Source organism: Trachemys scripta, chromosome 1, assembly GCF_013100865.1.
Source record: "Trachemys scripta elegans isolate TJP31775 chromosome 1, CAS_Tse_1.0, whole genome shotgun sequence".
Taxonomy (NCBI): Eukaryota; Metazoa; Chordata; order Testudines; family Emydidae; genus Trachemys; species Trachemys scripta.
The window spans coordinates 318744271-318771913 of record NC_048298.1 but is presented as its reverse complement, the minus strand read 5'-3'; the positions used below and the strand labels follow the sequence as shown (position 1 = coordinate 318771913).

General features: G+C 42.9%; 1 protein-coding gene across 6 annotated transcripts in view; it reads left to right on the top strand.

Moving 5' to 3' along the window:
• AMOTL1 (angiomotin like 1) overlaps window positions 1–27643 on the top strand; it is a 120280-nt gene that overhangs the window by 30117 nt on the left and 62520 nt on the right. For 4 of the 6 annotated variants that reach the window (XM_034758923.1, XM_034758927.1, XM_034758924.1 and 1 more), the window contains one exon: window positions 19623–20529. In XM_034758923.1, coding sequence (XP_034614814.1) covers window positions 19623–20529 — 907 coding nt within the window. Of the gene's footprint in view, window positions 1–15914; window positions 16083–18514; window positions 18567–19622; window positions 20530–27643 lie in introns of those variants that run through there. The other 2 variants (XM_034758926.1, XM_034758928.1) reach the window with 2 other exon arrangements.

The window sequence follows — 27643 nt, the reverse complement described above, 5'->3', positions numbered from 1 at the left end:
CTTGGTGACTTGACTAGTTTAGTACGGTGGTGGATTTTTCTATTATACTTAAAAAAAAAATTAGCAATGAGAATTCAATTCTGTCCAGTCCTGGCAACGCTGTATAGCAGGGGAAGAAAACAATATGTATTTCTTCTGTATTTATAAGAAGCACTTCAGATCACATAACTCACCGATGTGTAAATCAGATGCTCAGGTATGGTGAGGAGTGTGTTCTTCCTTAATGTCTTTCATTTTCGAGCAAGAATGGGTATGTTAGTTCTTGTTGAACTTAGCTGGTGTGAGGATGAGTGTTATCTAATGATCATGCTAGTATCTTGAAAATGGCACCACCAAGTCTAGGAGTATTCCAGCTTGAAAGGCCTTGGGAAGAAGATAAAACAAGAAGCTAAGGGTGAGATCATTTAAAACGTGTTGCAATACTTGTGCGAATGAACCATCTGTGCCTGGATGCTGTACATTGAGACTCTTTTAGCAGCTTGTCATAATTAGCATTGCAACTTGTCACTAGGGACACCAACAGCTTAAAAAAACCACTCTGTCCAAAGTTGTTTTACCTACTGTTACAGGTAACGATTGAGATGACTGTAACTGAAAGAGATTAGAGAAGAAAAAAAAAATCATCTCCCCTGCTCTGGCCCATATGTACAACTGCAGCAGCCTATAGGGGCCAGACTGGAGCTTCGAGGCATCAGGGGAGAGTTCTAGGGAACCTCTGAGAAAATTTTATGCAGTAAGATCGTCTGTGGGGCTGCTCTTACTTAGGGCTTGTCTACACTGGCACTTTACAGCGCTGCAACTTTCTTGCTCAGGGGTGTGAAAAAACATACCCCTGAGCGCTGTTAGTTTCAGCACTGTAACGTGCCAGTACAGACAGTGCACCAGCGCTGGTAGCTACGCCCCTCGTGGAGGTTTTCTTTTTTTTTTAGGGCCGCGACTACACAAGCCACGTTAAAGCGCTGCCATGGGCTTGCCTTCTGTGCTGTGCACAAAACAGAATCTAGCCCTCTCTTTTTCCAGTTTGTTTTGTGCATTTGGCAGCACGTTGGTCATAATCGGTTTCCATTGTCTGTTACAAAAAATAATCTCATGGAGCAACAGAGGAGAGAAAAGTACTTTGCAAATAGGGTAGCATAGTTATAATCCTCCCCAAATTGGCTGTGGGACTGAGGGGCTGGTGTAGAGTCTGAAACTATTTCAAATAATTTACATTCTCTGTATTATTTCTGGAAATGCTTTATAAACCACAGAATCCAGGAAGATGTAAAATCCACTTATTCCCTTTTCAATTTCAAGTGATTTCTTCAAATGTGACTTCAGAGGCCTCGATCTCCTTTAGACTTGTTTGATCCTTTTAGAAAAATTTAGAAAATAATTTCTCATAGGAAATATTTCCCTCCATGCTGCACCATGACTTTCTATTGAACGTTCCACAATGATGAATGTCAGAGGAAGTGCCATATGTGCAACTAATGCAGAATATGCCACAGAAATCCAGCTGGCTGAGAAGAGATCAAGGGGAGGTGGTGAGAGATGCAAGATAAATGAATTTATCACATGATTCTGCAATTTATCACTCGATATATGGCTAAATGGTAGCCACTTGCGGCTGTTTTATATGTATTATCTTTGTAAGACAAGTATTTTCTGTGCTTTGCAGAAGGAGATCTATTATTTATCCACACGTATGTGTGCTCACAATATAAACACACCTTTTTTTAACTCTCCAAATAAGTCCCCCATTGTTTGGAAATAATCCTGTTTCAGGTCCAGGTATAGAAGAATCTGCTGTAACCCTTCCATTGCTATTCTCTAACACAGCCATAGAGTGCAGCATTAGTGAAATTAGCAACATTCTGTTGGAATTTTTGCAGCTCATTGTTTGTGTATCTGGTGCATGGAGCAGCACTGGAGGAGCATTTTGCTTCATGTCTAGTGTGTTACTCAGCACTCAGGAGGTTAATGGTTGGGACTCTACATTTCTGAGCTGGAGCTGCTTGTGCCCTTCGCTTACTTTGAAAGTTTCTGTGTCTCCTACTTCTATATAAGGTTCCACTTTGACTTTTAATAACCCATTTATTCCAATCAGTCAAATGAAGGCCCTCTCTATATCTGCTTCGGGGAAGAAGTCTGTTTCCTAGATGTACCATTAGAGTTTCAAGAAATCTATTTCTCCTTTGTGTTGGTAGGAATGAGCAATACCTGAGATTTTGTATTGGATCCTTCCGGGATACCAGACTAAACTCATATCAGACACAGGAAATGTTTGGGTATTGCTCTTCTGCCTCTGGGTTGGCCAATTACTCACCTCTGTTAGTGTTAATACATGAGTCATTAGAATGGCAATGAACCTGTAAAGGAGTTATAAAATGTGGTATAATTACCCTTTGAATACAATTTCTCCTATATGATATGAAAAATACCACAATACAAAAATAATACATATAAAATGGGTGCAACTGGCTACTGTTTAGAGAGTAGCGGTGATGCTGGAAATTAGCATAGTGCAAAATATGGGCTCAATCATTCTCGGATTGAATTTAATGAGAGTTGGTCCCCTGGCACAGCTTGTGAGCAAAGTCTGTGGACAGGGGAAAGATACATGGGGTTGCGTGCATCCATATCTCTCTCTCCAGCCTGGGGCCAGGGCTCAGGGCTGCAGTAGCATCCATTGCCTGCTACATTTCCCTGATGCCAGAACATTTGCTATCATCCCATCCCCAGATCCATCTTCATCAGGCCGGCCCAGTGTGGAGGTCATGGAGATGTATTCCTTAGTACCTGGGAAGGGGAAGAGCTTACGCAACCTCCTTATGTCACCCCTCTTGCTGTAGCAGATTTCTACTGTGTTCAGGGCCTTCTGCAGCACGCACTTGGACTGCAGGATTTAGCTATATATTTGTATGCTGGGGAAAAAGTATTCCATTTACCAAGGAAATTCTGATGAGGAGTCCTTCACAAATGAATAACTAGCCCCTAAATTCATCAAAATCAAAATGAAACAGCGCTCAGCCAAACAAGTACACCCAGAAAACCTGTCCGCAGTCCATGCATGTGATAGACCCAGAGGCAGCTCCAGGGCTGTCAGCTCAATTGCTGGAAGGGGAATCTGCTAGGGAACTAGATGCTGATGTTCCTGGAAAAAAGATTCTCCATCCTGTTGCTTGGCCTATGGAGTCTTTGCCTGGCACCCCCAGAAGGAGGATAGACAAGGAGAAGAGGGCAGTGGGGGCAGGTTTCTACCCCAAATGGCCTTGTGAACAGGTTAAAAATCCATAAACCAATTGCTATTATATACATATTCAGACAAAACAAATTCAGCGTGGATTCTATTGATAGTTTTTTTTCCCCCTAATTGCAAGCTCATAGCATGCCTTTGCATTATTTGGCAGTTAACTGGAGCAGAGGGTTTATATAACAGTGTAAGCAAATGGGTTTGCACAATAACTTGTTTCACTGACTTGTTTGAAGCACCAGCGTGATTCCCTGCCATTTTAAAAAAATGCAGTGAGATCTTATTTAAGTGAATTTAGTGCCAGTGAAATAAACCAGAGTGAGGGCATTAGAGAGATACTGAAATTATTGTATCAACAGAACAGTACAGCCACTGCAGTGCGACTTTCCCTACAGATCCTAACCTGCACTGTCCCCATAGACTGAGGAGGAACCTGTTGACAGGACAGCGTGGTTAAGCTTGTATTACCAGTGCCATTGCCTGTGATGTACCTGTTCTGCAGGTAGAGATGTTAATCTCCCAGGCTGTAAATCCAGCACCTTTCATAAATAATAAACTCCCTAAGCCCCCCTCCCCAATCAAATGGCTGACTTTTTTTTTTTGAGTGATATTTGTTGGAACAATCAAAAACCTCCCAGTAAAATGCCTCACCTCGCTGTTCCTTTACAAAGGCACTTCAGGCCGCAGCCTCTGGCCGCTAGAGGGAAACAACTTCAACAGAACCCCAAAATCTTTTTTAAAATTCTTTATTTGATTTGCTTATAAAAGTTTTGTTGAAATCTGTGCTGGGTGCATTTCTCTGCTGGAAGTTTCATCTCATTAAAAATCCACCGGCTGTAAGCATCTGGTCAGCATAGTTCTGAGCAATTGATCAATGAGCCGTGCCTTATTACCTCTCATCTATGAGTGGAAATCTAGGCTAACATTTTCGAAAGTGGCTAGTTATTCTGGGTTCCTCCATTTTGTGTGTGTGGTGCAGGGGAAGGAACGGAGCTGAACAAAATTTTTTAAAGTGCTCAGCTCAGACCAGCTCCCATTTTGGCACCACAGTTAGTGGGTGGGTTTTCAAAATGGCTCAGTATCTTCTGTTCTCAGTGGGAGCTGCAGGGTGCTTTGTTTAGGTGCCTATATGAGAGCTGTGCATTTCTGAAAACCTGGCTCCTTGAGCCTGATTTGCAGAGATGCTGAGCATTTGCAGCTGCCATTGATTTCAATAGGTCAATACGTTGGTGCCATGCCCATACCAGTCTCAAGTTAGTAGTCCATGCCTGGTATTCATGGGCATGATTACTGCCAAGATAAACTTTTTTGTCCCCAACTGTGGGCCAAGTACATGCCTCTATCCCCCCCTTTTTCTGAAGTCATTCCCATAGTTATAATACTCCCTAAGTTCAAGGGTCAAGTGGCTTTTGCCTCCTGAAACATGTCTGAGGCTTCACCCCTACAGGCCCACCACAGGGCCCTAGCAGGTCAATATTCTGCATAGCTGTTTCTTCATCGAAACAAGGTCTGCAGAACCTTGGCCTGCTTGCAGCTTTTGAGACAGAACGTAAAGGCAGAACTACACATCCTGCACTTGCCTGTCATTGAGTGTTTGAATGGGCATCTGTGTCTATTCTGTAACGAGCAATTAGGCCTCTCCAGTGTGGCATCCGCCAGGGAGATATAGCCCAGGCTATTGTGCCATGGCTAGGGATCAGGTGACCCTAGCCCAGGACAAGTAGCTAGTGGAGGATACCCCTTCAGGGATCAGCATCCAAAGGGAAGTCCAGGAAAAGGACCCAAATACTCTTCCAAGGTTCTTGAACCCACATCACCACCCACTGGTGACTATAGAGCCACTAGATTTTTGCAGGGACCCTTAGGCCCAGCACCAGTTTTCTAATCATGATTCCTGAACCTGTATCAGGGCTTTCCCATCCAGTCCTATCATTAGATACTCCTGAGCTGTGATTCCTACTGCATCAGCAGGCAAGTGACTTTAACCAAGATCCCCTAGGATGGAAGCTAGTTTTCTCAGACTTGTATTCCTTCCCCTTGGGGCCTATCTTCCTGGGCCAGGCAATCCTGGGATCAATTCCCCCTCTCAGCTGCAATCAAAAGGCTTCTCACAGGGGATCAGCAAAAAAAGAGTCCCACATGAAACTAAGGACAAGACCTGTGGCAGAAGGAGTTCTAATGGGTTAAGTGCTAAATCCTCTGGTGAGGCACAGCAAACCTCTCCCTGCCAGAGAGAGTTGTACGCATGAGAGCCAAAGGAAGGGCCTCCCAGGCACAAACTACCTAAGAACTACTCTGCCATCCTCTGACCCTGTGGGAGTAGGGGATTCATGTTCCCTTCCAAAGATCTTGGTCTCAAAGAAAACATCCTCAACAAGGCTAAGATGCCCCATCTCTTCTTGAGACTCCCCTGTGCCCAGGCACTCCATGCGGAGGGGCTTTCCCTGGAGGAAAGAAACAGAAGGAATCTTTCTCCTCCTCCTCCTCCTCCTCCTCCTCCTCATGGGAACAAGGTCAGCTATCTGAATCTGAGCTCCCCTGGCCTGACCAGATCAGCCATTCTGGACTGTGCAGCCTGCTACACTTCCAGTCCTCAGCCTTGTGGATATGGAGGTGGAGGTGTTTGTCTTAGCTACTCCCTACCAAAGCTCCAAGAAGTTCTGCTTTCAAGACTGATCCTTTTAAAGGGTCTAGGATGGTGGGAGGAATCTGTCTTCTGGTCTCATTGGCTGTGGGCGTCAGCTACAAACTCTCCTTTCTTGGCCAGTTTACAGTGAAGCAGAGGGGACAGCAGGAACTATATCTGTAATTACCCAGTTAAAGAAATGCTGCTCATGAAGGGTCTCACTGATTCAGCTGCTACGTTTGCTTAGTTACATCCACATGTTGGATAATAGAATTAGAAGAAAACAAGAGTGCTATGAAGAATGGAAAGGGGTGGGATTAGCCGGCCCATCTAATCGTGTCTAGAAGGATGTGGCTCACAGGAGCTGACTGAGCTAAGCAATATTTGTTTTTAAAGTGGAATCAGTGCTGGTGAATGTTGGGGATGAGTTAGCAGCGGTGGTGGCTGAATTCCCTGTGTCATAGGCACCAACTCCATGGGTACTCCAGCCCTGGAACACTCACGGAAAAAAATAGTGGGTACTTAGCACTCATCGGCAGCCAGCTCCTCCCTCCCCCCCCCCAGCACCTCTTGGCCACCAGTAGCCCCACTGATAACTGTTCCGTGGCATGCAGGAAGTGCTGGGGCGGAGGGGAGGCATGCTTGGGGGAGGGGGCCGACTGGAAGAGGCGGGGCAGAGGCAGGGCAAGGGCTTGGGGGATAGGGGTGGAGTGGGGACGGGACCTGGGGCAGAGTGGGGGTTGAGCACCCCTGGGGGCAAGGAGGAAGCCGGCACCTGTGCCCCTTGTTAACCACAGAACAGAAATAGTCAGTAGACCTTAGTTCCTCTGCTGAGATTGCTGGGCTCTCAGTTTTAGGATGGTGTTTTTGATCATGTGGATACATGTCTCTTAGGAAATGGACTGAGATCAGCAACCCATTTCACATAGATTAGTCAACAGCCGTCAGATGGTCACAGATTTGGGTTACTACCACTGGAGGAAGGAATTGAAAGAGCTCAAGATGATGATGGACTCCATTACCAGTCCCCTGAACTAGAAGCAAATACATGGTTTGCATTTGGGACCACGGGTGGTTGGACTGGCAGCAGTCCTGCACATGCCTGGCTTTAGATACATAGGCCCCAATTCATGGTGCTGTGAAGCTGTCTTTTCTCTATTTCTGCACTGGTGCTGTGGTGAATCAGGACCTCAGACTGTAAACTCTTTGGGGTTGAGAGGGACTCTCTGTTGCCCTGTCTGTACAGCATCTAGCACAATGGGGCATTGATCTGGTTAGAGCCTAAGTGCTACTGTAATATAAATAATAATGGTCTACTAATACTCCCACCTTACTTCTGCTAGTCTGAGTTCTCTTGCGTACACCCACATACAAACCACTTCCCTTCTCTCTGTAACTCCCAATTTAAAAACAATGTCGTAGTAAAGCAAGCACCTTCCATCCCTTTCTTCAGATGATTAAAGAACAAACAGTTGATTATGTAATTCATGCAAGAATGAAAAGGCCCCTTTCAAGATAGGGTAAAGCAAAAGATCCACTGTGAGCCAAAGAGCTAGAAAATAAATGCCTGCCACATCCGTCCCTCTGGTTTTCCTGTTCTACTTTACTTCCCAGCAGTGCTCCCAAATTCAATTTATATTTCAGCGTGGGAGATAACCTGCTGCTTTAATTTGTTTGAGACACAAATAGTAGCTTTCTAAGGAGCCAACTCCTTGTCTCAGTCTCTCTCAGAATCAGCCTTCATACGGTCATATGTGCTGCCTGCCATTCTCTTCCTGCCAATCCACTTTCTCTTCCTGCCCTCCCATTTGCTGTCAGCACTGGTTTTCAATACCACTACTTCTGCATGGTGCACTGGCCCTCTAAATCTCTTCCTGGCAGTTCAGTGTGGCCTGGGCATCGCAGGCTTTCCATAACTGGGCCAGCAGCATGTGTGTTCTGTGAAGGGCTGCCACTTGTCCTGATGTTCCCAGCAGGCCGGCCCAGAGTCCTGCCAGCCTAGCCTGCAGGGCCATGAAAGACTCTCAAAGATATTCCCTTCATTGCATCGTCATGAGGAGAAGGAAAAGGTGAGAACTTGGGTTTCGTGATACTATTTAGTATTATCAATCAATCAAGTACCAGCCCCGTTGTGCGATATGGACTACGACATCGTCCGATATACAAAAATGAAGACATTGCCTGCCCCAAAGCATTGACTACAACGCCTGTCAGTGTGAACGAGGTGTTGTGTTACTGCGCTCTGATCGGCCTCCAGAAATGTCCCATAATCCCCTTAAGTCAAGTGGCCACTCTTCTCATTGTTTTGAACTCCTGTAGGAATGTGGAAATGCCCTTTCAAAGCTCTGTTTCTGACAGCCAGCATGCAAGCCGTTACTGTGGAATGCTGTATGTGAGAGAGAGAGGTGGGGGGTGGGAGGTCTGCTGCTGTCTGAACTTACAAGACAGCATGCTGACATGCTCTCAGCCCCCCCCCTCAAAACCCACTCTCTCTCCCCCCATATATACACAACACACTCCCTGTCACACTCCACCCCATCCCTCCCATTTTAAAAGCATGTTGCAGCCACTTGCATGCTGGGATAGCTGCCCATAATGCACCACTCCCAATGCCGCTGCAAGTGCTGCAAATGTGGCCACGCCAGTGCGCTTGAAGCTGTCAGTGTGGACAGACTACAGCACTTTTCCTACTGCGCTCTAGGAAGGCTGGTTTAACTCAAAGTGCTCTACATCTGCAAATGTAGCCATGCCCTAAGAGTTTGTACATGGGAACAAAGGCTGTGCATGGTGAAGTGACCTTGGGGTGAATTCTGTTGGCCCAGCGCTGAAGATGTTTTGGAACTGTTTTAGGGCCCGTTCCCATTGACATAAATGGAAGTTTTGCCATTGTCTTTGTTGGGAGCAGACCCTTCTCCTCTGGAGAAGAAAACTCAGTTGTTGAAAGTCCTTTAATAGCATCATACATAAAAAGGAAAGAGACCTCTGCCTTGGACTGAAACTGCTTATTAAGCTTAAATACCTTTCAAGTTTTATTTTATTGTCTATGGTCTGGGCTAAGGCCCTCTGCGAAACACGGATCTTTCAGCAACCGTTATCTGTTTTACACGCAAACTGGTGTATGTTTCCTGTGCCAATTAAATCTGACATTTTATTCAAACCTATGGACGCTGAACATAAAACACCACTACAGGAACAGAGACAAAGGGATGATTTCTGCCTGGGCTGGAGTTGCTTGGGATTGGGACTGGTGTAACTGAGGTCAGAATCTGGCCTTGTACGTAAACACTTTGGGAGATCATCCTGATTGTCAAACTTTTGTGATTGTTATCACGAGTCGTGTGGTATTGATGCTTCTGGGGACAAGTGATTAGGTGAGAATCTCTGTTTTCATTGAAAAAGGAAGTTGCTAGCCTTCGTGGCTGCAGAGAAAAAGGCTCAACAACCAGAAGGCAAGTAAAAAGAACCCCAAATTATTTTTATTGTTAAAAATATCTCATGATTTTAAGACAGTCTCATCATTTTGGAAGCCTGATTCATGATTTTTGAATGTTTGGGGTTGGCAGTACTGGATGGTTTAGTTTGTTTTCCTTGCTTAGATTTTTCTGACGTGCTGCAGTATACAGCTTATAATCATAAAAGCAAATCTAGGCTTGTTTTATGCAAAGCTCCCACTGATTAATTCATAGGAAATTTTGTGTGTGTGAGGTAGACAGGGTTAGGCTGCTACCATGTTATTTTGTAGCAGAATGAGATATAATCATGTTAGAAATGAAAATTCTGTTCAATATAGATATATTTGGTCTATATCGGTATCAACACAAATTCCAGAACAATTTACCTTGCTAATCTGACAGTCTTTTTTTGCCTTAAATTCATTCAGTTGAGTAATTTTTCCATGTTGCTCTCTCAATATAGATTTTCTGTACAGCAGATCATGCCTACTCTGAGCAATCAAATGGTGAATTCATTAACATTTCATGGAACTCTGCTTTTCTCTCCTCTGGGTACCAAAAAAAAAAAAAAAAAAAGAGTTTGCATATCAATGCCTATGAAGGTATTGGGTCAAATTCTGTCCTGAGTTGCACTCATTTAGCCCTACTGAGGGCAGTGGAACTGATTCAGGGAAGAGTCATTAGTGAAATTGAGAGCAGAGTTTGGCTTGTTGAAAGCAAATGTCATTTAAAGTGTGTGGTGTGTGCTATCGAATATTCAGTTATCTTTATCTTACTCTGAGTAATCAGAGTAAATTACTTTGTGTCATCCCTTGGCTGGTTGTCCCTCCTGCAAAGACTGTACAGACTCACCAACATGCTGTACGCTGTTGTCATTTATTATTTATTTGATGACAACCATGTGCTACAGACAGATGTGAAGATGAAGGTTCTGATTCTCCACTAGTTTAAACTGGTGTAAGTCAAAAGGACATCCGCTGGTGTCCAGGCTGCATCACTGTGAAACCAGTAGGAGTTAGAATCATAGAATCATAGAATATCAGAGTTGGAAGGGACCTCAAGAGGTCATCTAGTCCAACCCCCTGCTCAAAGCAGGACTAATTCCCAGCTAAATCATCCCAGCCAGGGCTTTGTCAAGCCGGGCCTTAAAAACCTCCAAGGAAGGAGACTCCACCACCTCTCTAGGTAACGCATTCCAGTGTTTCACCACCCTCCTAGTGAAATAGTTTTTCCTGATATCCATCCTGGACCTCCCCCACTACAACTTGAGACCATTGCTCCTTGTTCTGTCATCTGCCACCACTGAGAACAGCCGAGCTCCATCCTCTTTGGAACCCCCCTTCAGGTAGTTGAAGGCTGCTATCAAATCCCCCCTCATTCTTCTCTTCGGTAGACTAAACAATCCCAGTTCCCTCAGCCTCTCCTCATAAGTCATGTGCTCCAGACCCCTAATCATTTTTGTTGCCCTCCGCTGGACTCTTTCCAATTTTTCCACATCCTTCTTGTAGTATGGGGCCCAAAACTGGACACAGTATTCCAGATGAGGCCTCACCAATGTCGAATAAAGGGGAATGATCACGTTCCTCGATCTGCTGGCAATGCCACTACTTATACAGCCCAAAATGCCGTTAGCCTTCTTGGCAACAAGAGCACACTGTTGACTCATATCCAGCTTCTCGTCCACTGTGACCCCTAGGTCCTTTTCTGCAGAACTGCTACCTAGCCATTCGGTCCCTAGTCTGTAGCAGTGCATGGGATTCTTCCGTCCTAAGTGCAGGACTCTGCACTTGTCCTTGTTGAACCTCATCAGGTTTTTTTCGGCCCAATCCTCTAATTTGTCTAGGTCCCTCTGTATCCGATCCCTACCCTCTAGTGTATCTACCACGCCTCCTAGTTTAGTGTCATCTGCAAACTTGCTGAGAGTGCAGTCCACACCATCCTCCAGATCATTAATAAAGATATTAAACAAAACCGGCCCCAGGACCGACCCTTGGGGCACTCCGCTTGAAACCGGCTGCCAACTAGACATGGAGCCATTGATCACTACCCGTTGAGCCCGACGATCTAGCCAGCTTTCTAGGTTCGAGATCACTGCTGTAAAGAACTTTTCAGCCTAGAAAGACAATATAGATTGGAAGTATTCAGACACAGGAGGGAATAATGGAAACTAGATAAGGCAGAGTGAATGAGGCATGCAGTTTAGCTCATGTTTTAACAGTTCTCTGACTTTTGGATGGATTTTTTTTAAAGTAAAATTAATATTTTTACTCATTTAATTAGTAAATGCTCATCTAGTTGGTAAACACCAGTCTGGGGAGATGACTAATGAGGATAGGCCTCCTTGAAGGAATGAGTCTTAAGGAGAATTGAGGTATTTTTGGCTGAGGCAAGGAGGGAATGTTTATTGGGCAGCATGGAAGCGTGCTCAGAACTAAGACCAGGAGAAGGTCACAAAGGGGAAAGTGAGTCATGCAGTATAAGTAGACTCTGGGAGTGGAAAGAGTTAGGAGCAGATGGTAAGCCTAAGCCAGGTTGTGCAGGTCTTAGAAGCAGGAATTTAGTTTGATGCAGATGATGATGAGAAGCTGGTGGTGATGGAATTTGAACAGAGGCTGGACATGGTCTGAGTAGTGGGCAAAGGGCATGAATTTTGTGATTGCATTTTGGACTGATTAAAAGGAGGGCTGAGGTGATAATTTAAGAAGCCGGAAAGGAGGAGACTGCAGCAACTGAGGCAAGAGGCAATCAAGGCTTGGACATGGTGGGAGTTGAGGGAAACAGGTGGACTTGGGAGTGGTGATAGAGGAAAAACTGGCAGGATTAATGTCAGTAACAATGTTCAGGGTGGAGAAGGAGGAGTCATGGATGTTGCCAAGAATAGCTGGAAGAGACTGGAGCTGACAACAGTAGACTAGTGAAGGGAGTAAAGATGAAGTGAGAAAGAGCTATCAAAAAGGCAGCCAGGGATGCATATTTGGCTGCAGGGGATAATTTAGGTATGGAGAAGTAGATCAGCATGGTGGTGATTTAAGTTGTGTAACTGGATGAGGATTCTCGGGGGAAAGGTGCAGAGGGAGAAAAGGAAAGGCTCATGGACAGATCCCTGAGAGACTCTGACAGAAAGAGTTGGGAACGGGAAGTGGAGCGGCTGAGAGAGACCCTGCAGAATCAAAGATAAGCAGAAAAACAAGAGAAGTCAGGCTCTCTGAATCCTAGAAGGGAGAGAGAGAAAGAGCTTTGAGGAGGATGGGGAAGTGATGGACCGTTTCAAAGGTCAAGGAGCATCAGGACAGAGAGGAGACCATGCAATTTGGCCAGGAAGGTTCATTGATGACATTGAAAAGGGCTTTTTCAGTAGAACACAGCAGGCAGATGCTGATTGAAGAGGACTGAGGAGGGAGCTAGCGGAGAGGAAGCCTAGGCAGAAGGATTAGACCGTAAATTCAAGGAGTTCAGCAATGAAGGGAAAGAGGGAGGGGGTAGTTGGATGGAAACTTCTTTGAGACAAGTGTCCACAGTGGTGTGCTTGATGGCAGGGGAAAGGAGTTAGGTGACAGAGAGTGCTTAAGGGTGTGGGAGACGGAGGGAGCAAGGGAACTCACGAATCAGGAGGAATGTAGTCAAGGTAGTAGGTGGAGTAGTGAGCAGAAGAGAGCAGAAGACATGCTTCTAAGTTTTGTTAGCATTATGGCAGCCGTGAGAAATGTAAGCATAGTTATCCTTGATGTGGTTCTGTTCATGCCAGGGTGGATTTGATTTAAATCAAATTGATTAAAATCATGATTTAAATCACTAGTCAGGAAGAATTGATGTAATCATGGTTTTCTACATAGAAGTGCATTCTTGTTGGTTGTTATAACCTTAATACATATTCCTCACAACTCAGAGATAGATGTAGGTTTCATTTTTTAGAAGGTACACACTATACATTTTTAAACAGTGATTTATTTTGAAAACTTTTCAGATTAGTTTTACAGGCTATATCAGAAAATGAATGATTGTTTGGTTATTTCATTTACCAAAGGTAACTGAAGCAGATATTTATGAAGTCATTGGGAGTCGAACTATCTCTAATTCAACAGGTTAATCATTAATATTTGGAGGATTTTCTTGCCATGTTGTACTAGGAGGAGGACATCACCAGACAGACATGTAAATTGTTTTATTTAAGTAAAACAACAATGTTAAGTATTCTGGATTTTTTTCTTCAACAGCAAACGTATAATATTTTAACAAAACAAGCATATGTCCCTCGCTTCTCACATTTATCTCCAGACTTCTTCTCCTTGTCCAGATCTATTCCGCCCCCAACAATCTTCTATTCATTGAACTTTTTAAAACTTTGCACTTTTAGAGAGAGGTAAGGGATTGACTCTGTGTACACAAATTTGCAGAGGGACAATAGAGCTGAGATCTGTTATTTCTCACCTCTATATATTATTTATTTATTTAAAACATTTTTGCTGTTAACAAGCATGTTACCTCTGGAGACACAAATCCACAGTTTGAGAACTGCAAAACTAAGCATCTCTGATGGTATCTTCTAGACTGAGCACTGAGTCTCATTGGGTAGATAGAAAGATTAACCTAAATAATCTATACAGAAGCCCCTGGAACCCCATAAGATTGGGTCCCTAATCCATGAACTATTGGAACTCATTTACAAAACTTTTCTTAAACATTACATGAATATTGTCCCATACCATAGAATTCGAATATATAATCCCTACTCCATGATGAGATATCTTTGAGCTATAATGTATCTTAATTAAAACTATCTTTAGATAGGTTTTTTTCCTCAAAAAGCATTTTATCAAAAAAATCCGATTTAAATAAAAAAAAAAATACGATTTGATTGTTTAAAAAAAATCATTAATTTTTATCCACCTTGGTTCATGCTCTAGCTAGATCTTCCTTTTACCATATTAAGAATATCTGTACATATTGAGTCATGTTATCTCTACTTATGTGGTGGTGATGGTACTCTATGAAACAATTATGTTCTGCATTAGATGACTGTTATTCATGGGTTCAGTGAACTTCCATGTAAAAGGCTTCATGGACTTCAGATTGAATTGAATGCTGCCATTTGGATTGTTACAGATATTTGGATTTCTCAACCCTTTCTTTCAATAATACAATCTCCACATTTACTTCCCATTACTATTTTGTGGCCATACCTTGATTTATGCTCTTGCCAAATTTTATAAGCTAAGCAGGGTCAGGCCTGCTCAGTATTTGTATGGGAGACCTCAAAGGCTAAACTGGTGCAAGAAATGGTATTGATGATTCAGTAGGTGGTACTTGTTCTTCATAGCCAATGTACTATCTTGGTGTTGTTGGCCTTGTGCTGTTTGAATGACTGCCTTTCAGATGACATGTAAGACCAAGGTTCAGGCCACTTATGACCATTCAAGATACGTATTTCTTAAGAGCCATGGTGTCAGCCTTGGGATTATAGCCAAATTCCAAATTGGCCTCTGTCCAGACTAAGAAAAAAAGTTGCTTTTCTCAATGCCATTAGCTTAATCACCCTATCTTAATCAATTGAAAACTCCATTAAATACCAACATAGACACATTTTAACTGCTTTAGCTTGATTTTAGCAGGTCAAGGTATTGTCTAGGCAAGGCCTTTTAGGAGCTGATACCTCACTCGAGTTGAACATTAATGCTTTATATATCCTGTGAAATCAGAGATTCCCTGGCTGTTTGAGATAACATAAATATTTATTCCTAACTCTAGAGATTAAAATCATGTCAGATTAAAAAGGGGATTGATGCAGTGATGATGGAAATAAATTAGTAATCAAAATAATGTGATCTTATGAGCTTATGTTACATACCCTGTCAGGGCTAGAAATTAATTCTTTATGTCTTTGTGGGCAAGGATTTCCCAGCTTTCCAATGATATAGAGCAATAGTCTAGATTCCTGAGGGTTCACAGCATGGCAGGCCTTCAACAGTCACTGGTCCCTGCGTCTAACAGTGCTTTTGTGGCATTGAACTAGGACTGAATATAGTAAATCCTGAACCTCAGAGCTTTGAAGCTTTGAACCTACTGAGCCTCTGACAGCTGGAATTGCCGCCTGTGTTTGGTTCAAAGCACAGCTGTGCTTTCTTTTCATTTATGGTTAGGTTTAAGGCATATTTTTTTCCTGTGGCTTGTATAACTGAGCAGAATGGTTGTGTGTGAAATTATGGTGTAGTATAAACCTTCTTGGTTCACTAGAAAAAGCAGTGTTGCATTGTATTGAAAATTTGTCCTGTGCAGCCCTTACCTGGGTGGCTGACCTTGGATACATTTTCCATAGTAAAGCACCAATCCTACAAGGTGCAGAACACCTCTTGAGAGATTCTGAGTGCCCTCAACTCCCAGTTAAATCAATGGGAGTTGAATATGTTCAGCACCTCACCAGAAAGCACTCAGACCTGGCAGGAATGGGCCCTAAATCTGAATTTATGTGACTAAAAAAAGAGGTATGGATACTCCAGTAGAGCCACTCAGATCATTCAGCAAGATGCAAATCATTATTCCAACATACAGCCAACATGAGTCATGGCAGCAAGACTTCACTGACTGGTTTATTGGCATTGACATCCCATTTTTCTTTCTTATAGGCCCCCTATCTCTTGTTACAACCCCAGTAGCCCTGTCCAGATACTGGAAGACATTGGCTTTCTTTATCAGGACCATCAACTGTTTGTCAGCAGGCTTGATGTTTCCCCGTTAACAGCAGAGACAGTCAGTGGTGCTAAAAATAAAGCTGGTAAGAAAGCAATGACCCTTACACACCTGCCTGTAAAATTAACTCCAGTTCCTTTTTCTGTTATTGACTCCTTGAAGAGAAGTTTAGAGTTTCTTCAGAATGATCTTAAAAACTTAAGAAAATCATGGGCCAAATCTTGATTCCCATTGAAGTCAAGGGAAATGTTGCCATTTACTTCTGTGGGAGATCTGGATTTGATCCTGTGTCATTTTTCAACCAGCGCAACATATCATGTTACACTGCAGTACTCAATTGCTCTTCACTGGACAGTTAGACCAAGGTGGATGACTCTCTGCTTAGGGAATAGGATTGCAAGAATCCTATGAAAAATAAGCACAGATCAGTCCTTTTGGGTCAAGTTTTCAAAAATAGGCAACTACATTTTGTCCCCAAAATATAGAACTTAGGGTGCAAATGGATGACTGGCTAGGCAGGTGCTGTAGAGAGATGGTGTCCTTAGCCTCTATTTGCCAGAAGCTGGGAATGGGTGACAGGGCATGGATCACTTGATGATTACCTGTTCTGTTCATTCCCTCTGGGACACCTGGCATTGGCCACTGTTGGAAAACAGGATACTGGGCTAGATGGACTTTTGGTCTGACTGAATATGGCCATTCTTATGTTATGTTTTCTGCTTATTTATGATAACTTGCTTTCTTTACTGTGATCTTGTCATTTGCCACCTCCTATGTGTTTATCTCATCCACATGTTGTGTATTGTCATAACCTAGATTGAGAACTCTTAGGGGAAAGAATATTTTTACAGTGTATCAGCACGATGGGGCCCTGATCATTGGCAGTGGTTTCTAGATGCTATGGTAATATAAATCAATAGTAATAACAGCTGTAAATGAAAAATAGGCAACTGCAAGTACAGGTTAGGTAAATGCACATGCAGGTATCCAACTGAGCACATAAATGGATGTTTTTGCATCTGCACATTTTGCAGGCTCACCTTACGGGCCTATTTTTTAAAAAATTGGCCCTTCATTATTTTGCAGATTTAGATGGAATTTATCCCTTGCAAAGTGTGAAAATGTTTACATTTTAGTGATTTTTTTACATTTGTGTTCTCTGCACTCAAGTCCTGATCCAGCAAAGCACTTAAGCAGGTGTGTAACTTTTAGCAGGTTAAGTAGTCCCATTGTCTTCAACTAAATGGACATCGTGTGATCAAAGCACTTCCTGGCAGTGATTAGACCAGGGGTCTCAAACTCAAATGACCACGAGGGCCACATGAGGACTAGTACATTGGCCGAGGGCCGCATTACTGACACCTCCCCCACCACCACCCTTGGCCCCGTCCCCACTCCACCCCTTCCATGAGGCCCTGCCCCCATTCCAACCCCTTCCCTGAAATCCCCACCCCAACTCTGCCCCCTTCCTGCCCCCAGGGAGGGCAGGAGGGGTGTGGGGCTCAGGGCAGGAAGTTGGGGTGTGGAGTGCAGGAGGGGTGTGGGGTACAGCAGGGGGTGGGCTGCAGGAGGGGTTCGGGGGGTGGGCTCCAGCCCGACACGCACTGGGGGCAGGACAGGCCGCCTGCCTGCCTGTCCCCGCACCGCTCCGGGAAGTGGCTGGAACCTGGGGGAGGAGGGGCACAGGAGTCTGTGTCTTGTTGTTGCTTCAGGCACCATCCCCAGCACCTCTCATTGGCCGGGAACGGGGAACTGTGGCCAATGGGAGCTGCTGGGGGCGCTGCCTGAATCAAGAGCAACACACAGAGCCCTGTGCCCCCTCTTCCCCACGTTCCAGCCGCTTCCTGGAGCAGCAGGGGGCAGGGCAGGGGGGGAGCCTGCCCTCCCCGGGGTGGGGGGGGGGGGGGCCCCGCGGGGGGAAGGGGGGGGGGGGGGGGGGGGGGGGCCGCGAGGAGGTCGCAGGCCCCAGAAAACAACTCCGCGGGCCGCATGTGGCCCCCGGGCCGCGTGTTTGAGACCCCTGGATTAGACCCTGCATAGGCAGATAATGTCCTCTGAAGGAACTTTGCAGAGTGTGTGACATGACTGTAGTGAAACCGCATGGTATCCACTCTCCCCTGGAAACCCTACCAATCATCTTTAAGTCTTTGCCACAAAAATGTTAATAGAAGTGACCTATTTTCATACTGGAGAGCTGAGGGTTTTTCTTTTCTATCTGGCATCCAATTTGTATGTAAGTGATCACACAGTGTGAGCAATAACAGATGAAACCTCAGGGAGGTACCAAACCTCGAGAGAACATTTGTTTTTTAATGACTTTCAAATGAATTTTTTTTTAAATACTTCTAAAAAACTGCTATGAGAACTGAGAACAGCCGGCTTCAGAAATAACATTTCCAAGAGTGACCTCAAAAAATGAACATGGAATGGTGCTTCCTCGTTGCCTAACAATTTGTAATGATTATATCCAATTCCTGAGGACTTGATTCTAATCTCGTTTACACCCGTGTCTCTAAGGAGTAACTTCATTGGTCTCGATAGAGTTACACCCCTGTGGAACTGGTGCATGGTAAGTGAGGGGGAAGCAAGTCCGAGTGAGATTGTGTAGATAGAATTATTGCTTTGTTACAGTCTAGGAAATTCAGGGAAGACCCCAGCTATGTATTTCACTTTTTGCAATTCATTAGCTGCAAATTGTTTCCAGTAGAAAACTAGGTGAGTGGGTTCAAGTGTTGGAAAAGTGGATTGGAATCAATTCAGACAATAGTCAGTATTTTGTAGTTACTCACAATCTGTGCAACCTTATTGAAGTCAATGAGTTTCACAGCATGCAAATTAATGTGGTATTTGGCCCCACTCAATACAGTACTTGGAGATTTGTGACTTTTCCTTAGCTCCTGTCCTCCTGTGACTCAGGATATTGCACTATCCTTTTTATTTTCTGTGTCATTTATGGAATATATTTTATCTAATCGGCCTAGCTGTGATATTTCTAAGGTGCCTGACTCCTGGGAATAGAACAGCCAAGGTACTGTATAAGCAGATCTGATTTACGTAGCAGTCAGAGCTGGCTCCAGGGTTTTGGCCACCCCAAGCAGCCAAAAAAAAAAAAAAAAAAAAAAAGCCGCAATTGCGATCTGCGGCGGCAATTCGGCAGAAGGTCCTTCGCTCCGAGCGGGAGTGAGGGACCGTCCACCGAATTGCCGCCGAATAGCTGGACCTGCCGCCCCTCTCCGGATTGGCCGCCCCAAGTACCTGCTTGCCAAGCTGGTGCCTGGAGCCAGCCCTGGTAGCAGTGCATCTGTCACCCTATCATCTTGTTAGAACTGACATGTCAAAATTACTGTTAATCATGTAGAGATAGCATTGTTAGAAATAAATCAAATTACTGGACTAAGATAGTAGATTCATGGCCAGATTCTGCTCTTAATTACACTTGTACAACCTCTTTATTTTTAATAGCATTTCAGAGTTTTCCAAGGTTATACTGCATTGTTTGGTAAGGAGGAGAGGAAGCAGGGCACTATAGTGTAAAAGGATTAGATAATTTCTCAGCAGTTGCCAGCCTTAAATAATGGTGTCATCAGAAAACATAAATCCTGACTTTCTTCTGTTCTATGTTTAGTTGAGGATCCTCTTTGCAACTTCCACCCTTCAAACTTCCTTGGGATCTCAGAGGTGGAAATGAGAGGTTCAGAGGATGTTGCAGCTGGAACAGTTTTACGGCGATTGATCCAGGAGCAGCTGAGGTATGGCAATCCAAATGAGAACATGAATCTGCTGGCAATTCAGCACCAGGCCACCGGGAGCGCAGGACCATCCAACAGCACTACAAGCACACTTTCTTCCACAGAAAACCTCACACAAGAAGACCCACAAATGCTCCAGCAGTCAGCACGCCAGGAACCTCAGGGGCAAGAACATCAGGTGGACAATACTGTGATGGAGAAACAGTCCAGGGCCACACAGCCTCATCAGAACAATGAAGAACTACCAACTTATGAGGAGGCGAAGGCCCAGTCCCAGTTTTTTAGGGGCCAGCAGCCAGGTGCTGTTGGCCCAAGTTTTTACATTGCTGGAGTGTCCAGTCAGAAATCGAGAACGGAAGGGAGACCAACTGTGAATCGGGCCAACAGTGGGCAGGCTCATAAAGATGAAGCACTTAAAGAACTTAAGCAGGGTCATGTCCGATCTCTAAGCGAGAGGATAATGCAGCTGTCCTTGGAGAGAAATGGTGCTAAGCAACACCCTCCTACCTCAGGGAGTAACAAAGGCTTCAAAACTGGAGGACCCCCACTCACTCAGCCTTCTGGCAAAGGAATGGATCCCAGAGGTCCCCCACCCGAGTACCCCTACAAAGCCAAGCAGGTGGTGTCACCAGTCAGCAAGACTCAGGAACACGGGTTGTTTTATAATGACCAGCACTCGGGGATGATGCAGATTCTCAAACCCTCCTACCCTGCTCCTCTGCCAGCAAGAACGGAAGGAGCAGTTGTCAGATACCAGCCTCCCCCAGAATATGGTGTGACAAGGTAATTCTAGCTCCTGGCCTTTGACGTCCTTGCTTTTGTAAATACTCTTTGGCTTTGAACTTTTTTTAAAATTGACGTTGTTGATGCTTTTAAGCAAACAGGCCTACTCTCTGAACCGGCTTCTTAGCTTTGAGGGTGAACTCCATCAGCTCCATAACGCTAGAAAACCGAGTGGGTTAATCTGTGGGCATTTTTTCCCATTAAACAACTTGAACTAAGGAATCAAATTGCACCAGACTTTCCCACAGACTTAGAAATATGCTGTGTAGGTCATAAATAACTCTCTTCTGAAGGGATAAGTGAAAGTACAGTTGTACAAGCCCTGATCCTGTGCCCATTGATATCAATGGAATAACTCTAGTTGGCTTGTGCAGGTTCTGGTCCTATATAAACAAATATGGGTCTGATTCCCATTACACTAGGGCTATTTTATACCACTAGCAGTGCAAATGAGCCTTAAAATGGATGTAAATATAATTTACTCCCATTTCAAGGCCCTTTACACTGGAAGAATGGTGTAAAGTGGCCTTAGCGTAAATGGGAATCAGGCCCCATGATTATAACACTGATGATACAGTGGACTATATTCTGCTGTCAGTTACAGCGGCATAAATCTGATTAACTCCACTGAAGTCAATGGAGTTACTCTGGATTTGCACTGCTGTAACTGAGAGCAGAATTGGGTCCAATATTCTGATCATCTCTGAGCTCTAAAGTTCTTCAAAAACTAATATTGTATTTAGAAGTTCTTCAGTATCTTAATTCCTATTAATTTCACTTTATGCATAAACCTAAAAGTATCTGGATATATTTATACAATTGAATTATAGTAGAAAAAACATCAATTAAGTATGCAATTCTTCATCATTAATCTAATACCAAGCTGTACAGATGTTCCCATTTTAATGTAGGTTATTTGAAGCAACAAAGCTATAGGTCACCACCATAGGTAGTTAGAGGTGCCATAAACTTTCTAACACTTATGGTTCAGCTTCTAAATTAAAGGACACAGTGCTACCTTTGTAAAACCCTATTTGTCAATTGTTTGTAGTTCACAAGTAAGAAAAAAAAATGCTTTGGGCTGAGATTTGGCTTAAAAATTTTTAGTCCAGGAGTATTAAAAAAAATGAAATAGTGTGTTGGTTCTTTTTAAATGAGAGTGTGAACTCCTCCCCAAAAAACATAAAGCCAAACTCTGTGAGGTAATGAGTTACCTGCTTATTTCAGGCTGTCCTCATTGGGTGTGAATTTCACTCAGAGGGTGAAATGCTGTCTTGTGCAAAGGGCCCTGTGTGTCTTTTAAGTTCCACTTAAATCCTCACAAGTGGGCTTATGTGGTGCATAGTCCCTTGTGCTGACCTTCGGCACAAGGGTGATTTTCCCTCAAAGTACATAAAAAGTCATCTTAAAATGTTACCTTCTGTGGACTGATTCCTGAGAGTTAGTGGAAACCAGTTAAGCATCACAGCTCCTACTTAATTCTCATGCTCCTGTCTGAAGGTGGAGCTTGGCCTTGAGTATGCCTTAAACAATGAGGCTTCCACCATTCCTTGGGGAATTATCCCATAGGACATTTTTCCTGATATGTATAACCTCTGTTTCACCCCATGATTCTTAGCAATTCCTCCTTGGTATCCCTGAACAACATCTCTCCATCCTCCTTGGATCTGGAGGACTTTAAAAATCCACATATTTGATGATGTGTTAATATTTTCCTTGTTAAAAGTGGTCTAATTAGATATTTATTGACCCATAAATCCTTGAAGCTCCTTTGACTTTAACTCCCAATGCAGAGTTCCTCCTCTTTCCTCAGCGTTGGCCCACGGTAAAGCTGGAGTATGGTCTGAATTCCCAGGCCCAGCTTTGCATTTCTGATCATATTTTTTTTTGAAAGCATAAATCAGAACATGAAGATTTCATTATTGTGAGTGTCTGAAATACTATAGGTAACTTGTTTGTTTGCAAAATAAGGTCTGGTAAAGATGACGGCTCATTCCAATAGTACAATGGTTATACAAATTGATTAAATAAAATCTGATCCTGCCAGGTGGGGATGCTCAGGATCAGGACCGTGCCACTTTATTTGCAAGCACGAGCCTGCACTGATGGCCTGCCGGTCTTCCCTTACGCATGTTTAGACTTGGGAACATTATTTGAATTCCACCAGCTAAACATTTATTTTGAATACCAGCATTAGCTATCCGGAGTTTGTGTAATTTTTCAGCTGAAAATTATGCTTATAAGAGCCAAGTGAAAATCCCTGTTTATGATAAGAAACAGCTATATGAGAATGGGAAATGCAAGATAATGGGGTCACGCTCAGGTTATATTCTCAGGAAGTGTAACAGGATTCCAGCTGTGATTCATTATGTTAACAAACACTGCAGACACCAAATGGATTAATCTCCACATAAAAGGGTGATGGCTTGATTTTGATAGCTCATGAAAAATGCTGATTCAATAACCAAGGAGCTTGTTCTGCTGAGTCTCTTTAAATAGTCTTTGGGTAAGGCCCTGTGTACTAAGCAGCAGAGCTTACTCCAGTGTCTGTGGCAGAGCTTCATTGAGTTCTGTGTCAAAGTGGGAATGATACAGTGGGGTTAATTGATTGTGAAATTGTTTGGGCCCAGTTTGTGAACTCCTTATTGCTTACCGGTGAGCAGGTACTCTTACAAGTAGTCCCACTGATTTCAGTGAGACTGCTCATTTAGGTAACATAAGAATCGCCATACTGGGTCAGATCAGTGGTCCATCTAGAGCAGTCTTCCAACAGTGGCAAATGCCACATACTTCAGAGGGAATGAATAGAACAGGGCAATTATCAATGATCCATCGTCCCCTGTCGTCTAGTCCCAGCATCTGGCAGTCAGAGTCTTAGGGACACCTAGAGGCTGGGGTTTTATACCTGACCATCTTGGCTAATAGCTATTCATGGACCTATCCTCATTAACTTATATAATTCTTTTTTGAACCCAGTTATACTTTTGACCTTCACAACATCCCTTGCTAACAAGTTCCACTGGTTGATGGTGCGTTTTGTGAAGAAATACTTCCTTATGTTTGTTTTAAACCTGCTGTCTATTAATTTCATAGGGTGACCCCTGGTTCTTGTGTTATGTGAAGGGGTAAATAAATAACACTTCTCTATTCACTTTCTCCATATGATTCATTTTATAGACCTCTATCATATCACCTCTTAGTCATCTCTTTTCTAAGCTGAACAGTCCCAGTCTTTTTAACCTTACCTGGTATGAAGGCTGTCCATATCCCTGATCATTAATTGTAGCCCTTTTTTGTACCTTTTCCAATTCCAATCTATATTTTTTAAGATGGGGAAACCAGAACTACACACAATATTCAAGGGGTGAGCATATCATCGATATATACAGTGGAATTATGATATTTTCTGTCTTATCTATCCTTTTTCCAATGGTTCCTAACATTCTGTCAGTTTTTCTGACTGCCGCTGCACATTGAGCAGATGTTTTCTGGTTCCATCTCTATGATATCTGAGCTTTTCTGGGGTTTATTTTCTGTGTGTATATTCCTACTGGCAATGTTTAAGCAGTCACCATCTCTGTCACTGGTAGATAATTGCTCAGGAACAGTTTGAACTACTTTATACTTGTATCTGGATTTGTTACAGTTTATTTGCTTTTACACATATGTGTATGTCATTCTTTCTGGTACTTCTGATACAGCTCCTCTTTGAAATGACAATTTATGGTCTGTTTGGCAACAGGAGAAACGTTCAAAATGAGGAGTCAGCCTTTGGCTAATGTGGAACTGATTTGGTAAATGTCACTCTGACTTTGGGCCATTTTATTTTCCATGTCTTTTGCTACAGTCTTCACTGATACAGTGATATCCCACAGCTCAGGATTATGTAAGATCAGAGTCTGTCAGCAAATGGCTGGCATGTCTAACCACACACCAAATAGTTCCTCGAACCATCATTCAGATTTGTTCCAAATTGGCCTGGCATCTTCAGTTGTGCCATATGCACACTTGTGAGCTTGGCAGGCTGCTGATTCCACTTATGAATCTGGAAATGTTCTGCCAGGATAAAAAGTTTCAGTGACAAATGCCTTTGTAAAGTGGCTGCAATCTTTCTATAGCTCATCTCTGTCCGCTTCTCTGTCACTGTGAATGTACAAAATGCTATGTGCATTGGTTTTACTTCCCACAGGTCTCAGAAGGGAATGCTACGTTTTTGTTATGCTGCACCATAAGCATCAACAAACTGCTGTAGTCTTTCCATGCATGATTATCAGTCCTCACAGGATTCATCATAGGGAATCATTTTAGCCCACAATGATCTTGATTAAAATAAAGCATCAGACAATTGCGTCTCACCCCAATTTGTTCATGGTTTAGAGAGTGTTGGTGTAGATTAATTATCTAGACAGCCCATCCATGTCACTAATTTCTGGCATCAGAAGATGCAGTGGAAGACAATCATGAACAAACTAGATTAACAGCCAAAAATAAAAAATACAGAAAAGCATCCTCTAACTTATTACATCTAAACTAGGGCTGTCGATTAATCGCAGTTAACTCACGCGATTAATTCAAAAAAATTAATCACGAATAAAAAAATTAATCACGATTAATCGGAGTTTTAATCGCACAGTGTTAAACAATAGAATACCAATTGAAATGTATTAAATATTTCCATGATAAATAGTTTTCACTACAGTACTTGTATGAGGTGAATTGAAAAATACTATTTCTTTTGTTTTCATTTTACAGTGCAAATTTTGTAATAAAAATAATAGTATAATGTGAGCACTGTACACTTCGTATTCTATTGTAATTGAAATCAATGCAACTTACAAATATAGATTTTTTTTTTGTTACATATCTGCACTCAAAACAATGTAAAACTGTAGAGCCTACAATTCACCCAGTCCTACTTCTTGTTCAGCCAATTGCTCAGACAGACAAGTTTGTTTACATTTACGGGAGATAATGCTGCCCACTTCTTATTTACAATGTCACCTGAAAGTGAGAACAGGCGTTCCCATGGCACTTTTGTAGCTGGCATTGCAAGGTATTTATGTGCCAGACATGCTAAGCATTCGTATGCCCCTTCATGCTTTAGCCACCATTCCAGAGGACATGCTTCCATGCTGATGACGTTTAGAAAAAAAAAAAAGTGTTAATTAAATTTGTGACTCAACTCTTTGGGGGAGAATTGTGTGTCTCCTGCTCTGTTTTACCTGCATTCTGCCATATATTTCATGTTACAGCAGTCTCGGATGATGACCCAGCACATGTTGTTCATTTTAAGAACACTTTCACTGCAGATTTGACAAAACACAAAGAAGGTACCAATGTGAGATTTCTAAAAATAGCTACAGCACTCGACCCAATATATTGTGTTCACCTATGCATCTGATAATTATGTTCTTTAGTATAGTTTCAACCAATTTACCTGGTAGTAACTTCTGGCTTACTGGCCTGTAATTGCCAGGATCACATCTAGAGGCTCTTTTAAAAAAAGGTATCAATGTGAGATTTCTAAAGATAGCTATAGCACTCGACCCAAGGTTTAGGAATCTGAAGTGCCTTCCAAAATCTGAGAGGGCCAGGGTGTGCAGCATGTTTTCAGAAGTCTTAAAAGAGCAATACTCTGATGCGGAAACTACAGAACCCGAACCACCAAAAAATAAAAATAAAAATCAACCTTTTGCTGGTTGCATCTGACTCAGATGATGAAAAAAAAAAACGTGTCAATCTGCACTGCTTTGGATCGTTATCGAGCAGAACCCATCATCAGCATGGATGCATGTCCTCTGGAGTGGTGGTTGAAGCATGAAGGGACATATGAATCGTTAGTGCATCTGGCACGTAAATGTCTTGTGACTCCGGCTACAACAGTGCCATGTGAATGCCTATTGTTACTTTCAGGTGACATTGTAAACAAGAAGCGGGCAGCATTATCCCCTGCAAATGTAAAGAAATTTGTTTCTATGAGAGATTGGACTGAGTGGCCTTGTAGGTTTTACATTGTTATATTTTTGAATGCAGGTTTTTTTTGTACATAATTCTACATTTGTAAGTTCAACTTTCATGCTAAAGAGATTGCTCTACAGTACTTGTATTAGGTGAATTGAAAAATACTATTTCTTTTGTTTTTCACAGTGCAAATATTTGTAATAAAAATAAATATAAAATGAGCACTGTACACTTTGTATTCTGTGTTATAATTGAAATCAATATATTTGAAAATGTAGAAAACATCTAAAAATATTTAAATAAATTGTATTCTATTATTGTTTAAGAGCGCGATTAATTTTTTTAATCGCTTGACAGCCCTAGTATTTATTTCATTTAAAATATCCATATCTGGATCAGATCCTGGGGGTCTGTAGCAGATCCCAACCATTATCCAAGTGGAGCCTCTGTAACCTTTCTTCCCCAGTTGATTTTGACTCAGATTCCATTTTATCCATTCCATCACTTCCAGTTTCTATACAGTTTATCTCATCATTAATATACAATGCTACTCCACTACCTTTACCTTTATTTCTGTCTTTCCTGAACAGCACATACCCTTCAATACCTGTATTCCAGTCATGAAGGCTATTCTACCATATTTCCATTATCCCTGTAATATCTGGTTTCACTTCCTGCACCAATAGTTCTAGTTCTTCTGTTTTGTTACCCAGGCTCCTTGCATTGGTGTACAGACATCTTAGTTGTTGCTGCTTGGCTTCACTCAGATTTCTCGCCCGATTAGGTACAGTCATTTTACTGCCAGTATCACATACCTGTTATTGTCAGTGGTATTGGAACTATCTTTCCTCTTTTTGTCCATTTTCCTACCCTCTGTTGTTCCTTTCTCCGTTGCTGTATCCTCTTTCACGTGATTTTCCTGCTGCTCAAATATTGGAATCAAGCATTGAGATTTCATGAGCACCTCCCAACTGTCTCTCCTGAATTCCTAGTTTAAAGCTCTTTTCATCAGTTGTGCCAACCTTCATTCCAGAAGTCTCTTTCCCTCCCTGCTCAGGTTGAATCCATCCCATGAGAACAGTCCTATGTTGGTGAATGCCTCCCAGTGGTCTAACACCTCAAAGCCCTCCTCATAGCACCATTGTGCGAGTCA